A 26,926-nucleotide genomic window follows, 5' to 3' on the forward strand; every position below is an offset into this window, starting at 1 on the left:
GATTCAAAACCAGAAGATAAAAGAAGCAGCTGTAGTTGAAACTGTGTTGCTCAGTCTAATGGGAATAAACAACACTGGTATGGAGAGGCATTGGCAGAGCATGAAACAGCCACATGTGTCTCTGCAAAGAACCAGCCAGAGCCCATGAGTTACTGGCTGTCTGGGCCAGAGCTGGCAGACCTTATGAGGCTAGCTCTTGTGGCAGCACTGCAGTGTTCTGCATGGACTGTGTGCCAGCACCTTGCTCTCCTGATGCCAGCACCTTGCTCTCCTGATGCCAGCAGAACCTAGTAACTTTTGTGCCCAAAATAATAATCCTACCATGCTGTGGACTGTGGGACTGGGACAGTGGCTGCTACCTGAGGCAGGGTGTGATGGATCAGTGTGTTGTCATGTCTGAGGGGTACTTTCAGCATGTTGCTTTTTCCGAGGACATGATACTTGAACACTCGGATTGGCTTTTGTGTTTTATTTTATGGCTAATAAACTAGCAAAGCGTATGTGTAATAGCACGACTTGAGCAATAGGGTGGTTAATTGAACCACATCTGGGTTTTGAAGTTCAGGGTGAGTTAGCCTGCATGTTTACTTTCTCCACTGAATATTTTACCTTTGCAGTAAGGCAGCCAATACCTTTATTTGCCAGACAAATGTACTTATATTTTATGTATTTGTTTCCCTCAGGGGGAAAGAATAAAGTTACTGTTCGTTCCCCAAGCATGTTAGAGAAATGAGTATTAATTACAGCTTTTTGTTCTGTCTTTCTAGGCGCTCCTTTGAATTTCTAGACCTGTTGTTACAAGAGTGGCAGACACATTCATTGGAAAGGTACGGACCAGTATAATTTTTCCCCAAAATAAACTACTAATGAATTTCCAGACAGAAATCTTTTCATTGAATCCTTTAATTGGATTATGTTGTTTGGTGTTGGCCAGCCTTTCTAGCACAGGAGGACATGTGGCTCATTCAAGTGCAGAGAGACAGGAGTTGTATGATCATAGAATGGTTTGGGTTGGAAAGGACCTTAAGATCAGTCAGTTCCAACCCACTTGCCATGGGCAGGGACACCTCACAGTAAACCATGGTACAGCTTTGACTTTATGTTGTCTCTTCTCCTTGCCCTCTGCGTTTCCTACACCACATGTGAGCATGGGTATCACTTATATCATGTATCCTGTGCAGCAAAGATGCACTGGGAAGCTTCTGTCCTTTATCCTGGAAGGGCGTTTGTGTATTTGCCATGGGAGGGGACAAGTAGGATTAAGCTGGAGGACTTTTAATGATTAAAAGCACACTGTAGCTTCTGTGGGTAGACAGGAAAACACTATGTGCATCAGCTCTGCAGAATGTATCCTGTGAGCACAGAGTAATAGGAAAGGGACTGCAGGATCTCCGGAGAAGAAGGATTGGAAGAACTCATCCAGCTGCATAGTTACCTTTCAACCCCTCAAGATGCTCCTGAGAAAGGGAGCAATGGGGAGATCTCTTGGTTTATGTGACAGTGTGTATACATGTACAAAACAACACAACACCAAACACAACCCAATGAAAACCCTTTATTCCCCCCCCCCAAAAAAAAACCCTCTTGAATTAAAATCTGTTTATTGTCACAATTTTTTGGTTGTTCTGATTAGGTGCTTAGCTGTGGGTTTTTTTTGAGTACGTATTGAGATTAAGTGCTCACAGGCCAAAAGCTGTCAGAGATATTTCCAGACTTACTAATCTTAATTTTTTCCTTTTTCTTACTACCAATATAGTAGGGGAAATAGCTTTTCCATTTCAGGAAAGCAGATGCCTTAAAAATGGCACTTTTAAGTAACTTTTCCAGTGTGATACTTGGATGTATGTCTGAAAAGTAGATTATAACTCTCTAGACTGAAGGAGGAAGCTTACCTAAACCTTCACCGAAAGTGCAGCTATGTCATCAGTGTGCTGGAGCCTTTGTTTACTTCATATCTTGGGAAGAGCTATCTCAGCTGGTGTTTGCATCTTAGAGAAATGTCAATTACAGTGTAAAACTTTACTGCTTAAAATAGAATGTGGCGTAGCAAAATAGCATGAAGAATGTCTGTCTTCTAGGCATGCAGCAGTCTTGGTTGAAACGATCAAGAAGGGCATTCATGATGCTGATGCAGAAGCAAGAGTGGAGGCAAGAAAGTGAGTTTGGGCTACGTTTTGCTCTGAAAAGTTGTGTGTTTTACATAAGTAAAAAATTTACATAATCAAGGTGAGCAGCAAGCTGTGGCTGAAGGAGAAGATGTAAGTAGCTTGAAAATGGATGTTTCTGAATTAACGTCTGGGGTTTTGGCAGAAGGCATTATGGAATTGAGGCAGTTGATACTGTCATACAGCATTTGAGGGTTCTACTGAAACAGGAGTTGTAACGGTTGATACTGCTGCATAATCATTCTTTGCTTCCCCCCCCCCTCAGTTAAGTCATTGAACAACTGTATCACTTTGGCTAGTGAGAAGGCCAAAAAGAATTTATCTTGCTTCCCCACAGAAGCAGTAAGTGAATGTGAGAATTCCAGAGGATAGACTGAAGTTATTTTCCAAAGATTAATTCAGTCAATGTGGATAGTTGCTTTTATGATTTGATAAGCACTATTGTGTGCATTGCATATTTTCAGCCTGAGTTCCTTCCCTTCCCATCCCTGATTCATTCTGTAATCTTTACTTCCTGACTCCACAGTTTGAAGACAACATGGAAGAATTACCATGTGGTTATTCTCTTATTTTCAGGGCTTATCTGGGTCTTAGAAATCACTTTCCTAGTGAAGCAGAGACTCTGTACAATTCTCTTGAGCCACCCTATCAAAGAAGCCTCCAGACCTACCTGAAGAATTCTGGCAGTATTGCATCTCTCCCTCAGTCAGACAGGTCATCCTCCAGCTCACAGGAGAGCCTCAAGTAAGGGTCACTTCATTGTTTCTTAGCCTACAAACAAATAAAATCTGTTTCTCAAAAGCAAATAAGCTGAACATTTGTGGTGTACTGAAAAGCTGCAGTTGCATTTTGTCACAATATTGTTTTTTTACTGTAAGTCTTTCATTGTATTTTGTTGTATGACAGTATTACCTCAGCAAGATGGGAAAGAAGAGCAGTCAATTAACTGCATTTTAGCAGACTGTTTGTATTCATGTATTTATTCCTTCATGGCTTCTGTTACACCGTAGTATCTTTGAGGTTCACATACTGATGTCCAGTGTCCTGGTGCAATGAATATGTCTAGGAATAGTGTTGTTACCCCTTTTCTTCTTCCTTTTTACTGAGAAGTATGAGAAAGGGACATGGACGTGGAGGCTCAAAGACCTCCAGATCACACACTTAGATCAGAGACATTCAGATCAGAGACTGGTGTTTTCTTCCTGTCTTTACAGTATTGAATATGCATTACTAGTATTTTGCAGCTATGCTGATTACTGGAGAGTGGCTCTGTGCTGCAGTCAGTGGAGCATTAAAATGTACACTTGAGCTAAACAAATGAAAAGCTTGCTTAGGTACTGATAGCAGTAGAAATCTACTAGCTTTTTAGTAGAAATGTAAAATTGTACGTGGTGATTTTCTTCTTTAAATTCTTGAAAGCTTCCTCAAACTATTTAAACCTGTTAACAATTTTAATTCAAAAGCTTCACTTCCAAAGCTAGAGAACTTGCCTGCTCGCTTGTGACTTGAAAGCAGACTGCTTCCAGCATATTAGAAGTTAATCTTTTCCACTTTTTTTGGCTGCTGCCTCAAATACCAGAAGCTTATCTTATCTTTCCTGTGATACTTGTAATTAGGAAAAACACTTCAAAAATAATTCTGTAATGTGGACTACTGGTAACACTTTTTCACAAAGCAGTGTTTACTCAAAGATTAATTACTCTTGTTTAATTTAATCTATATGCTCTGGCTGAAAATCAGCGCTGTTAATGAGTTATTAGTAATAAAATGTTAAAAACTAAATTACAGAGAAATTGGAATCTTAAAATACTCTTAAATCCTCAAGTGTTACTTCCTGTATCGCAAGATATGTAAAGTGCTGCAGTATAGAAAGGGAGGAGTAAAAAGAGAGATGAATGGAAGAGATTATAATATTGAAATTAACTAATTTTTAATGTTATTTTCACTAATTTTGCATTTAGCTGCATTTTATTTTCACTATGTTATCCCAAATCTTATTTCTCGCTTCTAATACAGATGTTGAGTTCTCCCTGTGTAGACTACCTTAGGAAGCATGGGTATGGTCTTCCCAAAAGTCTGAAACCCCATAATTTTTGACCCTCTGAATTTACAGGTCTTACAAACCATTTGATCAAGTATGGTTTTAAAAAGGCTAGAAGTGTAGTTACTTGTGCCTACCTACATGAAACTGCTTAAGTGAAATGTTACTTGCAATAGATTGTAGTAGTTGTCTGGGCCTTCTGTCTGGAGCATCTTTTATATGGTCAGGATGACCATATGCCTCAGCCTCCTCAACTTGCCTGCAGCAAAACGCCTCCAAACTACTAGTGAGTAGTGGCAGAAAAGCAGGTATTACTCATAATAAGCTGCAAACACATGTGAGAAGTTAGGTGACAGTGCTCAACTCTGGATTGTCACTGGGCACCTGAGCTAATAACTCGAGTACACAAACCACATGAGGCATCTCTCATAGCTCTGCTTTCTGGTTTCAAATTAGAGAGGGATTATTTTTACTGAAGCTGAGTCTCCAGACTGAGGTGGTAATTTGATTATTGATGAAATAGTCACTTGTTTCAGTAAATACAAACCTTCCCCGTCAGATGAGTATTTAGATCGCTAGGTAGGAATCAGTGAATAAAGTATCATGCTTTCTTCTAATTGCCTTTTGCTTCTCCCTGGTCCCTCTGCCTGCATTTTACCCTTCTGAGCCAGGCAGAAGAAAGGGCTCACAGTTAAACTTGAGTAGGCAAAAAGATTCTGCTTCAGCAGCTACTCTTTTTTTTTGTTTGTAGTAAGAGTAAAGGGAAATGGAGAGAAAACACAGAGGACATGGGTTTTTTTCTCCTTTTATAAATTGTGAGAGTCTCTAACACTGAAACAGGGGAAATTCAGTCTAGCTGCTTACAAATTCAGCATTTTCCTTTGTCATTTGTAACTCGAGCCTTGTGCAGCTTCCACCATGCTTGTTTGACAGCTGATGTGTAAGATCAGCCCTGTGGTTAAAACTTTGTACTGACCATGCCTGAGCCTTGTGCTAGCTGAGTGTGCCTGTTGGTAACCAAAGAACTAATGCTTTGTGAAGAAAATGGAATTTTATGGAATATGAAAGATAAGATGATCGTGTTTTTCTTATCATTCTGTATTTAATGTGCTTATATAAAATATGTTGAAAAAGTTGAAGGGGAGAGAAGAACAGAAGATTTTTTTTCTCTCTTTTATTATTGACTTTTGCATCTGGTATATGAGACTTATGGGTTTGTTTTGTTGTTTTCTTTTTCCAGTCGGCCTCTGTCTTCCAAATGGTCTGCAGCCAACGCAGCAAGCCTGGCAGGCAGAGGTGAGGTGGTTGCAGTATAGTGATATAAGTATATATAGTGATATATAGTGATGTGATATAAGGCACAGCGATTGTTCTTTGTGTTCTTTGAATTAAAAGCTTTAAATGCGGCTTAACATTTTACTGTCTTAAGCTTTTTCCCTTGTTTACAAGCTGAACAGTGGTACCTCTCACTACAGACTACATCTGGAGCTAAGGCTGCCTCATACTTTGCTTCATGTATTTCCAGTTGCTGCAAGTATAAGACACAAATGATCAATTAGTAGCAAATTGGCTTGGAGTAAATCACGAAACTCCTTTGTACAAGTGGCCAGTAGCTGAGGGTGCTTGCTTTCTGGATACTGAGCTGGTAAATTGAGAGTCAAGTTTTGAAGACATAAAACAATGGTTAAAATTAATGGAAACAAATAGTTAATACTCAGTTCATAATAGGAGGTGAATAGAAATACGTTACAGAAGATGGGACCCTAAAGCAATTCAAGGTAAGCATTCAGCCTGCTGGTGGCTGTATCTCAGCTAAGTGTTGACGATGTTACCTCCCCTCAGAATCACAACGGGTGCCATGACTCTCCTTATGATGATAGAATAAATCACATGAATGTTAAGAATGTCATGATTTGTACTGGGGTGAGAGCACATAGTTTGTATTAATGCTGAAGTTTCACAATGAGTGAAGGTAAATACTACTGTAAAATAAATAGCTCTTTAGCTGAATTTCAAGGCAATACCAGGTCTAGTTTGTTTCTTAACGTCAGTAATACTTGACTTACACCATTTTACATGGCTTCCTGTCCTTTCCGCAGGTAGGCTGCAGTACTAGAGAATGTTAGCCTGTTTAATGCAATGCATTTCATCCATTGCCAACTGATTTCCTAATCTTTCTTTGCTAGCTTCAGGCAGCACCAAGAGCACTGCCAGCCCGGGTGCGCTGCAGAGGTCCCGCAGCGACATAGATGTCAACGCTGCCGCAGGCGCCAAGGCACGCCACGCTGCTGGGCAGCCCACCGGAGCCGGACGCCTCTTGGCAGCTGGGCTGCCCCCAGGGTCCTATGCATCCTTAGGTAAGGAAGACGTCCTCACCTTGAGGGGTTTATCAGTGGGTTCCAGGAAAGCGCTTCTACCTGTGAAAAAATGGTCATTTCAGTAGTGGTGGGATGTTGCAGAAGAGCAAGTGACCAGCTTAGCGAGAGGTTTTGTCTTGTGCTGGGAGAATGCCAGTACAAAGAGTGTGTCCATACCTGGTCCTTACATTTGTTAATCTGGAGTTAATATTAAACACTGGGTGGAATGGTACCCTCACTTAACAGCAGATGGTAATCATAGAATAGTTAGGGTTGGAAAGGACCTTGAGATCATCCAGTTCTAAACCCCCTGCCCTGAGCAGGGACACCTCACACTAAACCACATCACCCAAGGAAATCGTGGCTTTTTGTTTTTAGATGTACTAAGGAAATGAGTATTAGGACTCTTTGATTTTCCATTTTCTCAGCTCCTTGGCTGTTTTACAACAGTGCTAAAGAGACATCCTGGCAATAAGTGGTGGCTTCTTCACACAATACAAAAGTTTTTTACACAATGATACATGACATTGATTTCATAGTTTTTTTTCCTAAGCATGTTGGTGGAACTGTGTGGATGTTTTTCATGTAGGTAACAGTCTTCCTTGATAAGAATACTTGCTGTTGGATATAGATAGTGCTACAACTGATAAGAGTGTAGAAGAGTATTGGGTGGTGTTGATAGCAAATGCTAGAACCTCCGCTAAGTGGGAAGGGTAAAGAAATATGGGCAGGGTTTTGTCTGTTCAGGTTATCCATACTCTAGGAGTAGCAATAGGGGAAGTGAGATGTAGTGTTCACAAAACTGTTGGCTTTTTCTTCTTGGCTTGTGTGCCAGTGAGATCGCTGACGAGGCATGTCCTAATGTCAGTATTGCTGAAGACGATCAGGAGAGAGGCAGAGAAACCAGATAGTTCTGATTTACCTTGTGTTTGCGGAGGTGTTGGGGTACACTCAGGCTATGGTTTCCAAAGGTTTTTGTTGTCTGTTTAAAAACTAGTTTAAATGAGCTGGTTCTTTTTTCATCAGGTCCTACTTGAACCGGTTTAAACACCACTGATTTAGGATTAAGTTTATGAGTGTGTGCTGACTGAAAGGAGTACTTGCTACCTGCAATAGGGATTTTGGGTGTGAGGTCCCTCTGGTGCCCACAGAGGGGAACTGGAGAACCTGGGTAGCAGGGGGCCACCAGTTTGCTGGGTGGAGGAGAGATGCTTGTGGAATCCTCAGGTCCTCCTAACTTAGTGCCTAAAAGCCTGAAATAGGAGGGATGATTATTCTCCAAGATCAGATCATTGCCTGGTCTGTTTTGATTTGCAGCAATGTCAGACAAAGCTGATGTTGAGAAGTAAAAGTGGCACACAGCATGGTGGTAGAAGGAAGAAAGGAAGTAAAACAGAAAAGAGCAGTCTCTCTCTGTTAATCTGCCTTTTTGGTGCTGATGAAATTGATGAAATGGACTGCTTTGGTCTTAAGACTTTCACAGAAAGTTAGCTCTCGACTGGGGTATTGGTTTGCTTTCGGAACATTTTCAGCAATATGGGATTCATGCCCAGGATTTTGTAAGCAAGGGTTGAGGGAGGAGGGCACAGAGGTTTACGGGGAAGTGAACAGTGGTGGGTTTATGCAGGGTTAGAATACAGAAATAAAGAAATGGCTTATTCTCTTTCATAGTTTATGGGTTTGCTGAGTGAGGGTGGGGGAGCAGAGTAAGCAGGCAGTAAGTCCAGGTTAGTTTCTTTTGAATCCTTAGATTTGAGTAGCTGGAAAGCTTTGCCTTGCTAGCAGATGCTGTCACCTGTGGAAAAGAAAGCAGTGGCAGTTGGAAATGGCACAATAATGTACAGTAAAGGCAAATCCTGTGCAGGTGCTATAAGGGCAGGGATGGTCAAGGAGGCCAAGGTTTGTTTGCAGTCACACAGGCACAGTACTGCTTGATGGAGCTTGGCTTATTATTCTCCTAATTGTATTTTTAATATTGGTAAGGTAGTTAAATTATGCATGTAGAGTGTGACTGTTGTATGTTTGTATGGATTAATCACACAATCCACCTCAAAATAGTATTTGCTCTTAGTTTTCAGAAGGTAACCTTAAGATAATGAGGTGTGGATCCAAGCAAGTGCCACGTTTCAGAAAATGGGCTAATTTGTAAACTCCCCTCTGTTCATAGCAAGGGGGTTGTTTCATGTGAGTCCAAAGGTGGAAACTTAAGTGATAGAAATGTCAAGATAATGCTGACCATGCTGCTAAAATGCCTAGAAGATGTTCCTGTATTTTTGTGCTGCTTTCCACATCTTCTCAGGTGTTGCAGTCAATACCAAAACTAAGAAACATTGTCTCCTGAAGCTTGGGTTAATTTTGACCCTCCCTTACAGAGAAGCATCCACCTTTTGCTTAAAGAGCTGCCAGATTTAGAGCCTCAGAGGACCACAAGTTCTTGAGCTTAGTAACCTATAGTCATCTCTGCCTCACCTGCTTTTATTATTAATAGAACAACTCTTGCTTATTTATGATTTATTTTTATGAAGACTGTTCTAGAAGCAGGAAGGCATTCTCTAGTTATTCTAAATGTTGACTGCCTCTGACATAGTCAAGTATGAATGTCCTTCTTGAGGAGATTGGAGCTGAAATTGTATCTCTGTCAAGCTAAATGGTTTGATTTTCATTGTTCCTGTCAGAATACATGTGTGCTACCTTCCAGCTGAACTGGTGAATCTTTAATGCTTTTGAACCACAGCAGAACTTCCTTCCATTTGTCCCCTGTCTTTATTGCCATGTCTTTTTTTCCTGCTGCCCCTTACCCCAGGTGGAGCTTCATGCTCAGGAGCAAATTTTATAAGACACATAAATATTGTTGCTCAGTAATGATATAAATATGTACTAATGCTTCAGAAGTGGTTGATACCAAACCTGAAACAGGTCATAGATATTTTACTTGTGAGGGTTTTCTTCAATCTGGGTAACGTAGAGAGATTCCACATCCCTGTGCCAGGGTACTTCTGCCCCTTTCCGTAGTTTTGTACCTTGTACTGAGAGAAACCTACTTTTACTTAAGGTAGCTTAAACATGCATGAATTGGATAAACATGTCTGCTGTGTTTAATATTAATGTATTTTCCTTAATTAATGTTTTATGACTCTGCTGTGAACACCTTTATTCTAACACACTAAGTTTTCCCTGTTTCTTTGCCTGCTTTTTCAACAAAGAGGATACTTCTGACAAGATGGATGGTAAGAAATCATTTAGTCTGTCCTCTTAATTCTATTAAATACTTAATAAAGTGTCTTACGTAAAATTATTATTTAATATATTTCTTTTCATTAACAAAAATACTGTGCTGTTTTCATTAACCTTTATGTAATCTTGATGTCTTAATATATGTGTTGTGTTAATGCTGTATTTATCAATGTTTTTGATGACTGGTCTATCACAGCAACAGAAAGTGTCAGAAATGGTTGTTACTCCTATTCTGTTTTAAGAGCTCTGTTAATTACAGAGCAAGTCTAATCAATACATGTGTTCCTAAAACTAGCTGTAGCTCCATCATCTCCCATAAGTTTGACCTGTGAAGTCAAATTATTTGGCTTCGTGGCAGAACAGCAGTGGGAGAGCAGAAGGTGCTTGGCCACCTAATTAAGGATTTTTTAAGAAATTAAGCTAAAATCTCTTTCAGGTGTACTGTGTCAGAATCTAGTCTGGCTACTGAATTTTAAGTGCCAGGAAATCCTCTAATATAATGTAATTCTATTAAGCAATAGGCTGTTAAGAAGACCTGTCTGTTAAAATAGCTTGCCATGTATTCCAGCTATGTTTTAGCACTTGGGTTTTCTTAATTCGTTGTATTAAACACATGGAGGCAGTTGTCTTGTATTTTTATCCTAACTGCACAGCAGTTGAAAATCGAGCTTCCCGTAGCAGTTGTCTGTAAGTTTTGCTTCCCTTATAATAAAGTGTGTTGTGGTAGATCCCTCAGACCCAGAATCCCAAATCATTTTAAAGCATAGGTCATCAGTTTCATGAGAAGCAGTTGAGAGGATACATGAAAATTTGAGCATTGCAGGTGGCAAGCCTACTTGAATAGAACAAGGGGAGTTTGTACAGGAAGTAAGTCTTGCTTATTTCCATGTCAGATTCCCTTGTGGTGCATATAAGAGGATTTATTCATAACTGTCCCTGCTAAACACTTAATCTTGAGCTTCTGCACATTGTTACCAGCGACAAAGGTTCTTATGGCCATGTGTGCAGGCTTTTTCTTCTGCTCAGACCAATAGTCACAACTACTGGTGCCCCACACATCATTTTAAAACAGTAGGGGAAGTGTCCCACAGTTGGTCAGTATAACAGGGTTTTTTATAGAGGCTGTCTGTAGGGATGATGTGTGAGACAGGATGAACATAGCTTAGCTCTCCAACTGTAGCTGCTCTGATCTAACCACCACCAGGAGGAACTAACGTTCTTTAACTTCTCCACTAACCCTGGCCATGTGGTTTTACCGCTTCTTTTGCTAGCGTCTTATAATAATCCACTATCAATCACTGGAGATGAACAAACACCAGAAAACTGAATTTCATAAACTGAAAGTGAGTAGTTTTCTGTCACATAGCTCTTGGAGCTGATAGTGAGCCTTTAGCCATCCAAACCAGGTGCGTAGCACAAAGGAGGAGAAACAAAACAGTCCCTTTTAGGAGCAGTTAGCTGTTAGCCTTGCTTAGGTGCTGCATAGAACCTGCCTTCCAAGATCCAGCTCTGGAACATGTTGGATCTTGGAGGGATAAGTAGGGTTTGGGTTTTTTTGATAGACGCTGGCAAATTTGGTCTGGAAAACTTTGAGGCACTCCTACATGCATGTCACTGTAACTGGTTTTTGTGAGGAAGCACTGAAATTTACACTGAATTAATCTTTCAGAGGGAGGTTTTTAAAGCTAACGCCTTGAAGGTAGTGTAAGATGAGGAAGCCATGGCCAGATCTGCTGAGAAAGTTCAGCTGAGGCCAGCCAAAGGCACTGACAGATGTTGTAGTCATTGAAGTTCTTTTACAAGGCAGAAGAGGCAGAAAGTGAAAATAGAAATGGAAATACCCTTTGGGTTTTTTGTGAGGCGTTTAACATTTTTATCACTACCAGTACATGTTTTATTCCATAATCAGAATCGTTTCAAAACAACTTGGAGAGAGGAAGGACTGCTATTTAGAGAGCTTCCCATCAACTCCCAAGTACTGGTGTCAGTAAAAAGATTTGTCTCACTCTCATTTTGTCATCATCGAGCCTTCAGCTTGGCGTACTTGTTCATGTGTGATCTGCTTTCAGCAAACTCATTGCTTCCACTTCTCTGAGCAAAACCCCGTCTTGTGCATTTTCAGAGAAATCATGGACTTAATTCGGAGACATCCTCTTTGCTGTCTCCTGTCCAGTTATCACTGTCCAGTGTGGGAAACACTGTGTTTTTTCCGTGTATAATTTATAATAGTATGTTTTCATTTTCAGAAGGTCTTGCACTAAGGTATTTTTAATGCCTGTTTTTCATCTTTACGTGGCATTTTATTGACTGATCTCAGCTTTGATTTTTTCCTATTTACTTTTTGTTGTAGTTGTGTAAAGCAGTTTGGAAGCCAGTGCTAAATGCTGTGCTCCTGTAACTCACTAGCAGTATAGTATTGGTGTTTCTTGATAATGTTTCTTCAGTAATGGAGTTGCAACACAAAAGCTTTAGCCCTCTCGATAAAATTTGTCAAGTTTCATAAAATTAATCTCAAAAAGGGACTGGAGAGACACAATATTGTTTGGAATATCATGTATTTTATTGTTTTTTTTTCTGTTTAGGAACAGCTTCTGAAGATGGTAAGAAAATATTTTGCTAGATCAGCTAATATTTTCAGCTTCATCTTTTCATTGATACAAATTAAGCTTTAAAAGTAGAATATGGTCTTTCTGGGGCTTTGTGGAGGTTCAGAAGTCCAGAGTGCTTATGCATCTAATACTTGGTTGTCTTGTAGTGTCTTCAAAATTCTTTTGCTTTTATTTCATTTCTCGAGTACTCATCTGCAGTAGAAGTGCCATGGCTTAACATTTTGTTTAGCGTAAAGAACATAGGAGCTTTATCATTTTCCATTTGTTTCTTAAAGCCAGTCTTGTCACAGAATATTTCATCAGATGTGTTCGTGCTCTGGGAAGCAGGTGCTGCTATTACTCATCTCTTTGAGGCTTGCAGATTCATGTTCAATACGCTATTAACATTTAAACCTGTCATCAGGAAATGGATGTAGAGACTCCCAAGTGAGTTAACAGTTCATTTGCTTTGGAAGCACAAATTTTGTGCTCTGATAAAATTGAACCAGGTTCCCAGTGGTAATTTAACATAGTATCAAAATAGTGGCACTCTGTATTCCCAGGTTTTTGGGCCAGATTCTGTATGCAGTTACATGCCTTGCAGTCTCACAGCACTCAGGGGGAAAACATTGCTATTGCACAGGGATAACTAGTAGAGTTTGGACTAGTTAATCTAACCGTTCTCGCTAGCATATCGTTTTCTAACAGTTTAGTGAATAACCTCCTTTATCCTGATTCTCTTATAGACTCTCATCTATGGCTATTCCCTCTACTTGGATGAATAATATTAACTTGGTTGGTCTCCAAATTCTGCTGTGGAAAGCCTAAAGAGACTAGAGCTTAATACCAGTCCGTGTACCTAATTCTTTTGGGTCTAATATTGACTCTAAATGTCTAGAAAACATTTTAATGGAGCTGGTTTTAAAGTGGATTACTCGTTGAGCTGCATCTACCCTGTATAAGCTTCTTGGGGTTTGTTCTTGCAACTTGTAAGAATTTGGTTAGCGTGGTTTTGACTTCATTTTTTTCTGTTGCTGCAGAGCTTGGCTCAGGAAGTGTAGGATATACTTCTACTATTTTCTTTTATGGATAATCTTTCGGTTACCTATGATTCATCCAACTGGAGTCTTTCTTTTGCAATTTCACTGTACATGCTGGGTGTTATGAGGAACACAGCTAATAAAGCAGAAAAGTTAAACCCAAACCAAGGTGGTTTGGCTTTGTAGAGGGAAGCGATTTAATTCTTTTATTTATTGAGAAGAGTAGCATTTCCTTATATTGTGTTCTCACTGAGAAGTACTTAAGTGTACTTGCTCTTTGTAAAATGATGTAAAAGGTTTGGGAAATCAGGTAGAAGTCTGTGTAACTGTGGCCAGGCTAATGGTGGAACCTTCCTTAACAGGAAAACCAGTATTTAGATTTCTGAGGAGTGAAGTTAGGCAGAAGCCTCAGAACCCAATGAACATAATTTTTGTAGGTTTCTGACAGCAAAAGCAGAATTACAACCACAAGTAATCATGAGAAGACTTTACTTGGTACAGCAGCATTAGCATATGCATTGCTTATTATATTTAATAAACTTTCCTTTTTTAATGTAATCAACCTATTGATGGAGGAAGCAAGAATGATCTAGCTATAGTCAGGGTGTTCAAGTGATAGCATAAATCATTTACAGAAACATGCAGCATCAGAGGGGAAGTACTTTGATTCCTCCACTGTTAAGTCCTTCAAGGTGTTCAAATTTCTACTAATTATCCCAAATGAATCTTCACCAGTTGAATTACATTATACTTCTTTCTTATTTAAAGAAACTTAAGAGAATGTTAGTAAATGCTACTGATGCTTTGCTTTCTACATTACTGTGAAAAACTGATCTAATGCCCTTTTTCTGTTCTAGGTCGTATACGAACAAAGCTTTCAACAGCTTCTGTTGGTATTGCCAATTCTAAAACAGATTCAAGAGGACGGAGTAGAACCAAAGTGGTGTCACAGTCTCAGCGTATGTATATTCTATTTGTCAGTTATACCTGATAAAGAGGCCAAATGCTTAAGCATATATTCATTGACCAATGGCTACAGTCAAAGTTAACTTTAAAACATAGCTACATACTGAGTTGTTGTTCTGTGCCTTAGGTTCTTCATCGCCAGACAGCAATGAAGGTATTTTTTCAGTGTTTTGGGTCAGTGGTATTTGCATGCTTTTCTAATTCATGTTGTTTTTCTCTGGACAAAATAATAGGTTAGGTCTTCATTTGCCAATTAAATTAGATATTGGAACAAGAAATGAAAACTAAATCTACCCTTAAATTCTGTCTTCAGTTATAACTTCTCAACATTCTTTTCCCCCCCATTTCTGACCTCCCCAACACGAAAGACCAGTTAAGTTGAGGCACAAATGAGGCATGGATGAGAAATACAGAAGAGTGGGTACACTGAATGGTCTCCTCAGTGTTACCTGCCAGACCTAATTGCCATTTTTCAAAAAGCCTTATTTTTTAGCCAGGCACACCTGTTTTCATTTTAAGCTGGGCACTACCCTAGCTCTTGGATCTTTTTGCACAGTATTCATGTCTAAAGAGATAAGTTGAATTGACACTTAAATAACTAGATTTGTTTACATGTGATGATGTGTGAAAATTAAATGCATGAATGCATTTTTACAGCCTTTCATTAGTGTTTCTATTCATCACTGATGGCTCCAGATAGCTCATTAGAACCTGTCAGTGGGGGTGAACAAGAATTCTGAGATGTTCTAAGGAAGATATCCAGGCACATAGAAGTAGGCAGGTGAAGGGCAGTTGTGGCACCATGTGCCAGCTTTGTGGTTGCTTTATCTGACTGGAAATTGTCACATCCTTGTGGGGAGCAAAGTGCTCAATGTTTCCATGCTTGGTTACTTCCCCAGCAGATAGTGGGAGAACAGCTTCCTATCAGATTGAAGCTTTCTGCTTTTATGTTTTAATAATTGCTGCACCACAGATGCTTTTGTAAATTTAGGTTACAACAGCGCTTTTGTTCAAAGATCATTTTATGAAAGACTTGCAAATTTGAATGATTTTACAAAAGACTTTTTTTTTAGGGTTTCAGAAGCCCTTTACTCTCCTACTTTTAAATTGTAACATAAAATAAGTGTCTGTACAATCTATAGCTCATTGGTTTATTCTTACCTATGGAAAAAAATAGCTCCATTTTTTTCCTCTCCTTTCCTGTTTGGTTGTCAGGTCATTCAGCAGCATGTGCAAGAATGACATTGCAATCTTCATTCAGAGAAAAAGAATTGAATATCTGAATGGAAACAAATTCTTACTCTTGTACCTCAGATGAATTTTAAAGAGGAAAATCTGAAATTCTGTGCAAGTCTTTTCAGTTGTGCCATTGTGAGTTGGTTTTTTGTCATCCACCGCACCTGCAGCTCAGTTCCTTTACTGTCTGTCTCTAAATTAAAGTAAAGTTTTGGCCTTGTGTGTGATTTTATTTATTTATTTTTTTGTTCAGCTGTTGAACCTCTTGAATCTTTTTGGCAATGCAGTATTCTTTGAAAGTGATATGAAGGCTACAGTTTCATGTTTAATTGAAATGTAATTCTTCAGTATTATCCAGTTATTGATTAGAAAGCTGAAGAATTGTAATTTGCTTGTGCAGCTTTGCTTCATCTGCTTTGTGCATAGCATCTGAGTTTAATTCTTCAACTGTGGAAGCTACTTAAAAGCACTGCTTTAACATAACCCCCTGTGGCTTTTTTTCCTGTGTGAAATGACTAAAGCTTTCTTATTTCCATTTGCCACCCATTTCCTTAATCTGCTCTGCTCCTTCCCTCTTCATGGATTATAAACCCCTACCCTAATCCTGCCTTTACACTTGGTCAGGATCACAGTCTGCTAACCCCCTTGGTGGTAAGAGTCTATGGAATTTGTGTACTCATCATTGTTTGATCACCTGTTTGACATCTCTCATTTGAGGACCCTATTCAGCAGAAACTGGCTCGCTTTTCTCACCTGCTTGGTTGTAATCTTTATTTAGAAGGCAGTAGGGTTGGGAGGTTTTGGTCATTTTTGGAATGCTGTTTTGTTAATCCTTCTTTCATCATTCACTTCCCTTAGACCTGCTGCCAGTGCTAGTACTGATAACAGTGTGCCGGTGCTGTTATCAGCATTGTGTTTTCAGGATATTAAGCTTCATTTGGTTTGCTTGCACTTCTCAGCTCAGACTGTAGGAAGATAAAGCATTAGAATGAGAGGTTGCATTTCTTCTGTATATTCTGAGACTCGAGTAGTTTTTTCAGGGTTTTGAACTGTTGAATAAAACCTTCAGAAAGTCTCCAGCACAGTGAAGACTTCTGAAGTATTTTAGTTGTTTTAAAGAGATACTGGAGGGCAGGAAGAAGGCATAGGAATAGCAGGTCTAAGTTGAATGCCCTGATACGCAGAAATTGCTTAACCCTTAATTTTTGCAGCCCACAGCAATTGTACAGACTTGCCCATGTTTTTCTTTTTTTTTTTCTGCTATAGAAGTTACTCTTGATTTCTGCAGGCTGTTTAATATTTTATTTATCATTTCTGCTGAATAGGCCCATAGTTTGGAAAAGGGATTTTACTAAATGATCATTTCCAGTTCAAATTCAAACAATGAAAGTCTGTGCATGGTACATTGCTTCACTTTTCCCCTACCCTTCCTCCCAGCATATGTTCTATTTTGGTTGGGATTTTGTTTCTTTTCCCATAAAGTCAAGCTTTAATCAACTTGTATGTTTTTTTTTTAATGTGCCTCATAAGAAGTAACCCATGAAACTCACTTGAGATGTTGCATGTGAAGTCTGTAGATCTGATAGCATAGCTGTGGGCATACAGTTACCTGGTTATTTGTTTGAGATGGCTGAAAGGTTTGTATCTGTATGGAATTAACCTTGGGTGACAATTACGTTTTGCTTTTTACTTGGTCAGACTTCTTGAATTCTGCAGTTGGAGGCAATATAGCAACTGGTGGTATAGATGAGTTGCAACTAGAGAAGAATGGATTCCCTATTAGGGCTTAGATCTTTAATTTTCTGTAGCTGAAATATCAAAATCGGGGCACTCTGGTAGTGAGTGCAGTGTGTTGAAGATTCATAGCACTCCATAATGTACAGTTTTGATTAATAAAAGTAAGCGATTCTTAAATATGTCTTGATCAGGTTTTTTAGCTTGTTTAAAACCAGTTGAAGATTGTCATTTGAGTCTGTGGGATAACATCCTCAGAAATGAGCATAAGAACTTTAATTGTCTTCAGTGACATTTTATTTAACTTCTCAGACAATAATGCTTGAAGACCACATGCTTTTAAAAGCAAGAGTGAAGAGTTTAACTATTAGGAAAAATGTCTTATTGCGACATTGGTTGCATTGGAAGAGCTGGATAATTATGAAATCACTAGTTTAAGGTTGTTCCTTCAGCTTTTTAGCAGATTTTGGGGGTTTGTTTTGGGTTTTTCATTTTTTTCATGGAAAATGTGATTAGAGTTCATGTTGGAGACACTGGAACTGTTGATGAAGACTAGAAATACTGTTCATGGTTTCTTAAGCGTATCTAGTGCTAAATACCATGTCAAGTGCTTCCTTGAATTGATAATTTTACCTACCTTGTACAGTGCTCCAGGAACTTGGAACAAGGTATTTATTTCACAGTTGTACCTTGTCAGTTTTGCAGACCATTTCAGTCTACCACCACTTCCCTACTAACTTTAAGCGTTTCTTTTCTTTTTAACCACGGTTGTGTATATCTTCTCTTGCGGTTACTTACATTTGTTCGTTTTGCCTTCAGCTGGCAGTAGATCTGGGTCTCCTGGAAGAGTTTTGACAACAACCACGCTTTCCACTATGAACACAGGAGTTCAGAGGGTGTTAGTGAATCCTGCAGCTGCACAAAAACGGAGCAAAATCCCACGAAGTCAGGGGTGCAGTAGAGAAGCAAGTCCTTCCAGATTGTCAGTAGGTAAGAATTGTTGAATAACTTGGTTTCTTTATAGCCCATCTTACCGCAAGTGCCGGCTTGTGTTTGCTTATAGGTGGATGATAAAATTGCAATACATATCAATAAAAACCTAAAACATGCCTATTTTCTGAGGCTAGTCTTCACCAGGTCTAAATTTAAGCTAAACCTTCAAATTTTTGCCATTTATTTGTCAGAATGCAATAGTAGTTCATTTCCTCACCTCCCTGTGTTCCTTCTCTTTTCCTTTTCTTCACTTCCTATCCCTACCTCCAAAATACCCACATCCGTTGAATGAAAGTGTGATACCATCTTGAAAAGATTACTTTCTTCATTACTTTTGTGTTCTTCGTATGTGTGCTTGCATGTGTATATTTCATTGATAGAAAAATGAGTGTCATATGTCTTAGACCTCCTGATATAACCTGATTATTACAAACAATACTAGTGAAGAATATCAGTTGATGTTAATGGTGTTGCTGCTGCTCTTTGGTTTGATTTTTACCTTAGCTGCATTCATTTTCTGTGTTCTGCCTTTGGAAGGCCATGGGATTTTTAATTTGTGTTACTGTTGATCAGATTGATCCGAGTGCAAAGTCTGAATCAGTACTCTCTTCAGATTTTTTTCATTGCTTGTTCCCTCTTCATCCTTTTTAAGAGGTTTTTCAGCCATTCATTCAGAGTTGGTAAATCCCTGTTTTGAGCTGTATGAAGCAATAACTTCATTGAATGGGCTACACATAGTATGCTCCAGCACGATCAAAGAAGTGTGCAGAAACAGCTATGACTTAGAACACAGCATAATCATCAGTGTCTATTCTTAGAAATGCGTCTTTGATCTTACTTCAAAACCACAATTGCATTAAAATTGCAACTTTTCTTATGTCTTCTCCCTTCTGTGCTGCTGTTTGTCTGTACCCTGAATCATACTAGCACGAGGCAGCCGCATTCCTCGCCCTAGTGTGAGTCAGGGGTGCAGTCGGGAGGCCAGCCGTGAAAGTAGCAGGGACACGAGCCCTGTCCGCTCTTTCCCACCCCTGGGTAAGTACTGTCTGCCCCTTGTCCTGCATGGCTGTCCCTGCCCTTCATTACTGCTCCTAACGAGTCCGTGCCTCCTCCATTTAGCTTATAGCCAGCCACCATTATTTTCCCTTCCTTTGGCTCACTCACCGCTTCCTTCCATGGAGAGCTGACCAATGTGTGAATGGGTTGCACACTTGAAAAATAAGCACTTTGCTAGTGTTAGTCTTACCTTAAATCCCACACTTGGAAAGGTGTGTGATGCGCAGCATCTGGGTGCCTTTTTTCCAAAGGGCAGTTCTGCTTTTGGAAGGGTTTTTTGGAACTATGTGTTTCTCTCCTTACTACAGCACTCATGGCTTGGTTGCAATTAGATAATCCATTTCTAGATAGATAGATAATATAGATAGATTTCTAGATAGATTAGATAATCCACAGCAGAGTACAGTGTGACTGCCATCCTCTGCCTGTCCCTGCACCAGCTGCTAGGGCATGCTGCTGTTCAAAATTGCTCTTCAGCCAGTGAATCATTCTGGTGTGTAAGAAGAAAATATACTTCATTTTATGTCTCCTTAGCTATAGTGTCGTCACTGTATTATGTGAAAAAAAAAGTGGAATTATGACTTTTTGCTATTAAAGCAAGTAAATACAATACTGCAGATACAGGACCAATCTACTGGAGCAGTGTTATGAGGCTGCTTTCCATTTTGGAAAAGCAAGCAGCACACATAGCCAAGTCCTTGTACAAGTAGATGAACAAAGTACCATTCTGGAGCTTAATCTGCATGGCACAAGTGAGAAGTAGGTGAGGCAGCAGCTGTTGTTTAGTGGGGAAGAAGAGGAATCAAAACCTTCGAGCTTTCATGCATGTACAGCTCCATTCAGCCTGCCTTTTTAGAGCTGCTCTAAGTACAAGTTTTGGTTTCAGTTAGTGTTTCAGCTTGTCGGCCTGGCACTAGAAGGATTTGGCAGGGTTGTTGAGCTGTGTCTGTTCCTGAAATGTCAGTAAGACACAGGAACATTGGGTTATGGTTATTTTGACATGTTGGTTAAGGGTTAGGGAAGCTTCTCATCTCTACGTATCCTTGTCAAGGTTCCTAGGAAGTAGTAAACGTTGATAAAAGTCTTTTTACATATTGGGTTTGTGTGTTTGGGGGTTTTATATTTGTATTTGTATTTGGTAATACAAAATTCTGTACAATTGTATCTGAAAGTGATGTTTTGGGGTGTAGTTTTTGGCTGAGTTAGTGTTCAGTATGTGTCCCTCTCCTTCTCTTTGTTCAAGTGTGGCTTGCAGTTAACACTACCTGTAAAACATAGTCTGAAATAGGAAATCTCTGGTTTCTATCTCAAATTGAGGCACCCAGCTGTACTCCTAATTAGCATTGGAAGTCTATTGTGACCTGATAAGTCAGTATGCTTCCTGTCAGCCATGGGTTCATTGCCAAAGTGCAGATTAATTGAATGAAAACTGTTTCAATAACTAATGCTAATTTGCTCAGATGCTGCTTAATTGGGAAATAAAATTAAAAGTGGACATTATGCAGGGTCCCTTAGTAAACTTGTGGTTTTTACCAAAACACAGCTGGCCCTGTTGTTGTAGTACATACACGGCTTTGTTCCTTTTACAAAGGAGGGTATTTTCCAGATCTTCTTGTGTTGCTTTTGCTGCCCTACAGCTTGACTTCAGTTGCATCTGTGTGAGACCTGATTTACATTTCAGTTTTGGTCAAACGCTTGTTATTGTAAGAAATCTGTGTTAAACTAATACCATTAGATGGGTCTCTGGGACTGATGCTACATGAGGTTTTGTCTTTAGATATCAAAACCAAGTACCTATAGAAACACAATTGAATTGTCTGACAGCATTGAGAATGCAAAGTAGCAAATAGGAATCCAGTCTTATTAAAAAAAACAACCAAGCAGCAGCTGTACCTGGAATGAATGAGGATTCCTAGGATTTCTTCCATTATGTGTCATTTGAATAATTTTGAGTGTCATTCAGTGTTTGGAGCAGTTTTGTCCTATAAGATGCTATTAACTTGTATCAAAAATACTAAATGCAGTGTTTCTCAAGGATAGAAGATGAAATAAGGCAAATTCAGGTCTGTGATCGTAGCTAGAGGCAGCTTTACATGGGATTGGAAGGGGGAATGTATTCTGTATTGCATCTTATTTTCAGCACAGCAATGTTGCTTTGGAATGCTAAGCCCTTTTGGGGCATAAAATGACCCAAATGCCACGTAATTGCTGCTCCATATGCGCTTGTATGAAGTGTTTCTGTCATCTCACATCTCAGTATCAGATTATAATGTGGGAGGATAACCACCACTCTTGAAAAGCAAGGGATTAGTCACTTAAATGGATTTTTTCTTGTTACATACAGTTAAATATCAGATTACTGGAACTTTCATATTTTAGCTAAGAAATTATGTTATTTTGAGGCCATTTAAAATCTTATTTTAATTCATTTGTTAAAAAGCACTACAACAAAAGTCGGTACTGGCACAATTTCTGCCATTAGAGGGGTACAAAGAATATTCTTGAGAATATGCTTTGGAATAAAGTATGTTTGATCCAGTATAGCGCTTCCTTTTACTGTCTCAAAAACTTGACCATTATGTTTCAAATCTCTATGGGAGCAGGATCATCTTGAATTCTGTGCCTGAAGTTTGAATTTTTCTTGTACCTTTAATTTTCAGGGCTTGGTGATGGAAAGTAGTTGAAAAGTTTTATCCCATTGTTGCTTGTATTTAAAGCTCTGTCAGCCTTGACACCTCTGGTTTGGCATCCTCTGTTCCATCTCCTTTTCCATACTGAGACACACTCCTAAAGAACCAAGGACTTCACAAAGCATCAGTTGCAAAATAGAATTTCCTAGATAAACAGTTCCATATGGGTTTAGTTTGAAATGAAGTACATTGCTATGCCTGATGTAAGGAGTAGAGAATTTCATGTGGCAAACCCACAGTGTTCTTCCTGGGACCTCTGCAGGACTTTGGACCGTGCTTCCCAAATGGGATTTGGTCTGTGTCAGGGTAATTTGATTCGAATTGGACTCTTACACTGTCAGTGTTCATCAGAGTAGAGAATTATTTATGGTTTCTATTTATACTGTTTCATGTATCCAGAAGGTGCAAAATACTTGCATTTATAGTTAAACCCCAGAAAGCTGTTATGATTTTATGTCACTATGGGTGGACATTTGAATTCAAGTTCAAATTGTCAAACCCTGTTTGTTTCATTTACGTGGCTGTTTAACTTGAGTGAACAGAAGAAAGAAGATAAATTGTTGGACATATGTTGTACTTAAAATTACTTGGTTTAAGAAAAAAATATTGGCAATGGTGAATCCATTTCATAGAATCATAGAACAGTTAGGGTTGGAAAGGACCTTAAGATCATCCAGTTCCAATCCCCCTGCCACAGGCAAGGACATCTCACACTAAACCATCTCACCCAAGGCTCTGTCCAACCTGGCCTTGAACACCACCAGGGATGGGGCATTTACCACTTCCTTGGGCAACCCATTCCAGTGCCTTACTACCCTCACAGTAAAGAACTTCTTCCTTATATCCAATCTAAACTTCCCCTGTTTAAGTTTTAACCCGTTACCCCTTGTCCTGTCACTACAGTCCCTAATGAAGAGTCCCTCCCCATCATCCCTATAGGCCCCCTTCAGATACTGGAAGGCTGCTCTGAGGTCTCCACGCAGCCTTCTCTTCTCCAGGCTGATTTCTTTAGGATCTTTAAAAGACCAGTTTTATGCAAGTGCCAGGAGGAGGAGAGTGCTCAATTTTATTCAGAGTCCTTCAGGATCTTTGGTTCCTGCTTTCCATAACTTTAAAGAATCTTAATGAACTGTAGTAAGTAACATGAATGTTTCAATTTCACATTTGATTTATTCAAAGCAAATAATGCCCATGTGAAATATGAATAGCATTAAGTTATTTTAAACCTTTACTTAAAATTGATTTTAACTTTCATTCAGCGTAGCGGTGAGTTTTAACCGAGGTTGACTTACCTGCACGTAGGCAGGAACTCAGTTTTACACAAGCTGCCAGCTGCCAGGACAGTAGGTTCATGCAAGAGGCCCTGCTTGCAGGTGATGTTTGGTATGTAAGCATATAGAATTGAAGTAACTGCAATAGAAGACCAGTATCCGTGGAGCTATCTAGATATTGCTGAGGATTCTCTGTGTGTTTGTGTGCATGTGTCCACACATCTTTTCTTTAAACATGTCTGCTTTTAATCTGCTGTTTAATCTTTTAAATTTAAAAAGAAAATCATGCATGAAATGTCCACTGTACCTGATCCCATATAATTCTGTGTAATCGTGTTCTGTATAATCAAAGAACTTCCCTGGAGCTTTTTCCTTCTGTGTAATGCTCAGTTTCTTTTGCTAAAGCTGTACCTTTTTATAAGTATTCTCTTGTTCATCTAAGCAACTATTGCAGCACTCTGCTTCCACTGTAATAGATAGGGTTTATATGATCCTGTTATTGCAGCTTCCAGACATCACTCCAGATCCACTGGTGCCCTCTACACTCCTGATGTTTATGGGGCTACAGGTGAAGGATGAGTACACTTTGCTGTCATCTGTGCAGTCATCCTGGATTTTTTTTTTTCCCCACCCACTTGGTTATTCTCATAGTTCAGTTTTTTAAAGCATTATTTGTATTAATTTGAGTTTCGTGGTTTTAGTAATCCAGATAGTTGTGTTTATGTTGCTAGATTTTGTCTCCACCCCTCTGCCAATGTTAATCGTTTTCTTCCTTAACAACCATTTTATTTTTACTTGCAGAAGACCTTTTTTTTTTTTTTAGTTTTCCATTTTTCAGTGTTTGTAGAGCATTCTTTATGCATGTAGTTTTCTAATCAGCGCTCTCGATAGCATTCCCATTCCATTTGCTTCCTTGTAAAATGAAAACAAAAACCCAACGTGAAGAAGACCTAAAAAAAACTAATAAAAAAGGTTCTTTCAGTTAAAACCATTGTTTTGTGGGATTTTTTTTCCCCCGTGGTACTAGAACAGAATGTGTGCATCTGACTTTGGTTTTTCCTTCATTTCTTACTTTTCGCTGCACCACTAAAGACTTCAGAATGGAAATAACCAGTATTTCAGCCACTACATAATTTGTTAGAAATGTTAAGCAAATGCTTTTCTTCTGCTTGGGTTTTTTTTTTTTTTTAAGAGAGTGTGATATTAATGTCCCATGTTCCTCTCGTGACTGAATTCTTTGTGTTCATTTTTGTTGTTATAGCAGGTTCCAGCTTTGGAATTAGTCAGTCGAGTCGATTGTCATCATCAGTTAGTGCTATGCGAGTTCTGAACACGGGTTCTGATGTGGAAGAGGCAGTAGCAGATGCTTTGGTAAGAATCTCACATTTATGCTGTGTAGGATAGAGACTCTGCAAATGTTTGGTACCTGCATATTAAAGTATGCAAAAGAACTTGTCAGTCATGATTTTACTGGCTTCTAGGTGGGGAAAAAAAGAGAAACAGAATTGCTAGAGCTGCAAAGTGTTGGGATTTTTGTTCCCTACGAGATTTTTAACTTCTGAGAAAGGTACATTTTTTCCATAGTAGACAGGGAATAGGTTTGGGCCGCTCTGTTGGAGTGGCCCAAGGAGCCACTTGAGCAGGTTGCATTAACCAGCAGTTGTCCACAACAGCCAAACTTCTGGGTAGGTTGAAAGCTTGTTAGAGCTGGCAGTGATGACAGCTGAAGCAGTCTGCTTCTCATAAGTCTGGGTTCTGTTTGAAGCTGCTCTGCCTGTCAACATGTAAGATTGATTCTGAAGAGATAAATGATGGCTTGGCAAGCAGCATTTCATAACTTTAGTCTTTGTTTTCTTTTCTTTTCAAACTGTCACACTGAGCTTAAACCTGGTTCTGCCATTCCCTTTCTTAACCTTCGCTGTCCTTCAGAAAGGGAGTGTTTGGCTCCATGACCCTCCTGCCCCAGTGAGCCAAGCTGAACACGTCATGTCCTTTGCTATTCTGACGCGTACATCATCAAGCTGAAGTCTTCAGTTAATGTCAAATACTTAGACTATGAATCAGAAGCAAATATTTAATGATACTCAAATAATATACAATAACTGATAAAAATGTACATACCTGTTACCTATCGATCAGTCAGGATGCTCTAAGCAAATCGTTGTTACTCTTTTTACTAATGTTCCAAATAAGCTTTTTCTTAAACCAGCTACAAATTAGATTCTAAAATAAATAAGTCTAGCCAGATATGACTGGACAGGGAGAAACAAGATGTCAAAGGAAAGCATCTGAAGAACACTGACATGTTTTTAATCTGGTGGTTTATAGATTCCTTGGTTTAGACTGTCTTCTTGGCACATCAGTTTAATACTGGTGTGTCTTCACTGGCATAGAGATCCAGGATATATGTGAAATCTTGTCTGAGAAGTCATGGTGAGATTGAGTGGGTTTTCCCTTTTCTGATACTGTAAACTTGTAACAAGCTTTCAGCATTGATGGGGAATGCTCATTAGTTAAGTGTCAGTCAGTCTGGAGTTGGGAATAGGGAGCAACAGTAAAACATTTGTCTATGGAACATGAAAAGCTCCTGTTTCTAATTTGAAAACCAGCCTGTGCTATAAATTTATCCACACTGGTGCTACATGAAGAGTATCTTCAGTACTTTTAACAGCTTCATAGCTTATTCAGATTTAGCTGGGCAAAATATGTAATAAGAATATAAATTTAGAAGAAACTCATACTTCCAGTACCTGCTCTTGTGGCTGGAATGTGTCCTGTTTGCTGAAGTGACTAAGTTTGTTCATAGAAACTGGTTTGTCTGACCTGGATCCAAAATAGCCTGATGCTGCTAGAAATGTTAGAGGAAAATTGGTTTGTATGTTTTAGCTAGACTCTAAAGGATTCTAGCTGAAGAATCTTTAGAGGATCAAGAAGGATCAAGACCAGCAATAATTTATTACTGCAGCATTTGCCTGCCTGGTTCCCTGCCATGCTCTCAGTGTACAGCTTGTGCTGTATAAAGGACCCTATTTAGATGGAAATCTGGTTATGAACACCCTTCTTGTGTTACCATAGACTGAAGCGCCCTCCTCAGAACAGTATTTCTAAAAGGTAGAAGGTACAGTCCTGACAGATGTAATATAAAAACATTCTGGATTATATTACTGTTTTTGTGGTATAAAAAACACTTGGCCAGTTCTAACACTGCTCAAGCCAAAGTAGCATCAGTCTTCTGGCTAAGATCTGGTTTTGAATATAAGATACAAGTAACGCAGCAACGTGGAGATCTCCACGTGGTTTTATACCTTTTATTTCAGCACAGTCCTTGACACTTCCGATTTTATTTCTTTACAAATTCTTTTACTTACGGTGACCCTGTTCAGAAATGCTCATGTCTTTGGGATTTTTCCCTTCCTTTGTTCTCCTACACATCTGTATGCTTGTTCTCTTGGCAGTAAGCTTGCTTGTTAGATAGTGTATTGACTGGCCTGTATTGCAATACCCACCGAGTTATTCCACAGTTAAAAATGAGAAGCCTGTACGAATGGGAAGGGT

At 39.3% G+C, this 26,926-nt stretch overlaps 1 protein-coding gene across 50 annotated transcripts in view; it reads left to right on the forward strand.

The window, feature by feature from the left end:
• CLASP2 (cytoplasmic linker associated protein 2) overlaps window positions 1–26,926 on the forward strand; it is a 123,509-nt gene that overhangs the window by 67,506 nt on the left and 29,077 nt on the right. For 8 of the 50 annotated variants that reach the window (XM_061464381.1, XM_061464380.1, XM_061464388.1 and 5 more), the window contains 14 exons: window positions 768–827; window positions 2,079–2,156; window positions 2,742–2,909; window positions 5,447–5,502; window positions 6,393–6,563; window positions 9,767–9,790; window positions 12,380–12,397; window positions 14,283–14,384; window positions 14,519–14,545; window positions 16,252–16,278; window positions 18,181–18,351; window positions 19,282–19,389; window positions 23,877–23,939; window positions 24,633–24,742. In XM_061464381.1, the coding sequence (XP_061320365.1) occupies window positions 768–827; window positions 2,079–2,156; window positions 2,742–2,909; window positions 5,447–5,502; window positions 6,393–6,563; window positions 9,767–9,790; window positions 12,380–12,397; window positions 14,283–14,384; window positions 14,519–14,545; window positions 16,252–16,278; window positions 18,181–18,351; window positions 19,282–19,389; window positions 23,877–23,939; window positions 24,633–24,742 (1,183 nt within the window). The remainder of the gene's footprint in view (window positions 1–767; window positions 828–2,078; window positions 2,157–2,741; window positions 2,910–5,446; window positions 5,503–6,392; window positions 6,564–9,766; window positions 9,791–12,379; window positions 12,398–14,282; window positions 14,385–14,518; window positions 14,546–16,251; window positions 16,279–18,180; window positions 18,352–19,281; window positions 19,390–23,876; window positions 23,940–24,632; window positions 24,743–26,926) is intronic. The other 42 variants (XM_061464403.1, XM_061464407.1, XM_061464408.1 and 39 more) reach the window with 16 other exon arrangements.

Source organism: Pezoporus flaviventris, unplaced genomic scaffold (genome assembly GCF_033815535.1).
Source record: "Pezoporus flaviventris isolate CSIRO_AGI_PZ_B2104156 unplaced genomic scaffold, CSIRO_AGI_Pfla_v1 ptg000037l, whole genome shotgun sequence".
NCBI lineage: Eukaryota > Metazoa > Chordata > Aves > Psittaciformes > Psittacidae > Pezoporus > Pezoporus flaviventris.